The sequence below is a fragment of the Microcaecilia unicolor genome, chromosome 10, assembly GCF_901765095.1.
Source record: "Microcaecilia unicolor chromosome 10, aMicUni1.1, whole genome shotgun sequence".
NCBI classification, from domain to species: domain Eukaryota; kingdom Metazoa; phylum Chordata; class Amphibia; order Gymnophiona; family Siphonopidae; genus Microcaecilia; species Microcaecilia unicolor.
The window spans coordinates 189620141-189622845 of NC_044040.1; the positions used below are offsets into that span (position 1 = coordinate 189620141).

At 41.9% G+C, this 2705-nt stretch overlaps 1 protein-coding gene across 1 annotated transcript; it reads right to left on the reverse strand.

The window, feature by feature from the left end:
- Positions 1–354: 354 nt before the first annotated feature.
- On the reverse strand, positions 355–1380 carry ARL14 (ADP ribosylation factor like GTPase 14). Its single transcript, XM_030216401.1, has one exon. It carries the CDS (start codon positions 1292–1294, stop codon positions 674–676), a length of 621 nt encoding a protein of 206 aa, XP_030072261.1. The 5' UTR covers positions 1295–1380; the 3' UTR covers positions 355–673.
- Between the last annotated feature and the right edge of the window lie 1325 nt (positions 1381–2705).

A 2705-nucleotide genomic window follows, 5' to 3' on the forward strand; every position in this document is an offset into this window, starting at 1 on the left:
AAAACACTAGTAAGAAATGCCCGTTTCTGGCAAAAATGAAACGGGCGCTAGCAGGGTAATCCCTCCCCCCCCGTCCTCCCTCCCTCCCGAGTTGCAGACACCCCCTCCGTGCCTCCGTTCCGAGTTGCACACCTCTCCTCTTCGTCCCTTCGTCCCTCAGTGACATGGTTGCGAGGGCCGCCCCGCCCTCAACGTCATCGCGTTTTGACGCGAGGGCTGCCCCGCCCTCAACATCATCGCGTTTTGATGCGAGGGCGGAGCTACAGTGACTGGAGCCTGCAGGTCAAACCGGATTTCTCGGGCGCCTCAAGTTTCCGGCTTGAGGCTTCAAAGTGCCTTTTATATATATAGATGGATTCTTTTATACCTATAATTTACAGCAACCTGCTGAATTGCACTACAAATTGCTCCTGGTCTAGACAGATGAAATGACTAGTTTAAATGACCACTATTATCTGTATGGCTAAATTTCAGAGGATTAAAGAATACGATGTAGAGGTTTGCATTAGTCACATTGATGTGGTGCCCCCCTTTTTTTGCTGTTTAGTTCCTTTTGCTTCTACTGGTAGCGCTATAGAAATGATTTATAGTAGTAGTAGTAGTTGCAGATGTGACAAGTTATTTGTGCATTGAATCCATTCCGCCTTTAAGCAGAATCCCAGAAATGGCAAGGCTAGTTATTCCTCTGTTCCACAGGTCTTAATTTTTGCAGGCGCACACTTTGCTTGGAAATCAGGAAAGCATCATCTTTGGATTTCATAAAATTTTTCACAAACTCTTTGACTTTTCCCAGTCCCTCCTCAAGGCCCTGGCCGGTGATGGCACAACAGGGCTGTACGAACCAGTCTCGGTCGCTGCAGTATCTCTTCATGTTTAACTTCCTGGTGATCTCCTCGGCATTCAGCGCCCCAGGAAGGTCCTGTTTGTTTGCCAGTACAACCACTGGGACATTTTTTATCAATTCATTCTTTATGATAAGCTCAAATTCTTTCTTTGAATCTTCCAAATGTTTCTTGTCTGTACTGTCCACAACATACACCAAGCCATCTGTATTTTCAAAGTAGCAGCACCAAAGTGTCCTCATCTTCTGTTGCCCTCCAACATCCCAGATGGTCAAAGCAATATCTTTATCAGTCTCAATCATTTCTACGTTAAAGCCTATTGTTGGAATGGTGGTGAAAGGCTCTTTAAATTTAAACTTATACAGCAAAGTAGATTTTCCCGCCGCCTCAAGTCCCAGCATTAAAATTCGAGCTTGTCTGACTTTAGAATGTCTTGACCCAACCAAGCCCATTTAAATTCTGGCGTACCTTCTCTCCTTACAGACAAATTTCTTACATGAAGCTCACTGTTGTTCTATAGGTCTGTCATGCCCAGGTAAGAGAGGAAGCAGTAAAGGGAGTGCTGTGTTACAGACTGCGTAACCTTTGTGTATTTAAACCGTGTCTTATCTACGCATGTGAACTGTTTTATGAAGGTACGGGTGGAACTGGTATGAGTAATAAAAAGAATCAATCATGGGAGCTCAAAGGTTACACTATCTTTCAACAAAGGGCTCCTGAAGTACCTGTTTTATTTAGGTATTTTAAAAGAGAATGCATTTCTTTGAGAAACAAGGTATTTAGTGATTATGGCACAACTGAAATCAAGAGAGAGCTTTGTAGAGAAGTGCTTTTGAGTAATAACATTAAATAACAGATAATGAACATCAGGCATTTTCCTCTGGATTCTATATAGCGCGCCTAGAGATCCGCACCAAAATCCAGGCGTATTCTGTAACAACACGTGTAACTCAATTGGCTTAACAAATTAATTGGCATTGATAACAGCACTTAAAAAGCAATAATAAGCACTAATTGGTAATAATTAGAATTTACGCACACAGCTCACTAAGTGTATTCTGTAATGAACTGCGCTTAAATTCTAATGCACGCAGGTCAAAAGGGACATGGTTATGGGCAGGGAAATGGGCATTTCATGGACATTCCAATTTTTATGCACATAGTTATACAATATGGCCTACTGCACCTAAATTTATAAGCAGAGATTTATGTCACGTTTTCGTTGGTGTAAACGGAGGCATGTAATTTTAGGCGCTGGGATATCAACTAAGTGCATTCTATATACTGTGCCTAAATCTAGGTGCCGCTTATAGAATACGATGAGCCAGAAATGTATACCGTGTGGGTTTTTTAGGTGCCTGATATAGAATCTGGCCCTAAGAGCTTCTTTTACAAAGCCGCGCTAGCGATTCCTGTGCGGCAAATGAGAGGAAGCCCATTCAAGCGCTTATGTGTTACCTTATAGAATATTTATTTATTTATTTATAACATTTATACCCCGCATTTTCCCACCCATTGGTAGGCTCAATGTGGCTTACTTCAGTTCGTATAGGCAATCGCCAATCCGGAAAACAAACAGACAGAGTATGGTAAGGTGAATAGGAAGGATAGTAATTACAAGGGACGAGGGAAAAGAGGGAAGGGTAATCGAGTCCACGAGGTCCATAAATTAGTCATTTTCTAGGAATTATGGATTTAGGACGGGTCCATTAGGGTAAGCCTTTCTAAATAAGCTGGTCTTAAGAGATTTTCTGAAGCACAGATGATCATGAATGGTCTTCACAGATTTAGGTAATGCATTCCATAGTTGAGTGCTAATAAAGGAAAAGGTGGAAATGTAGGTGGATTTATATTATAGTGTAT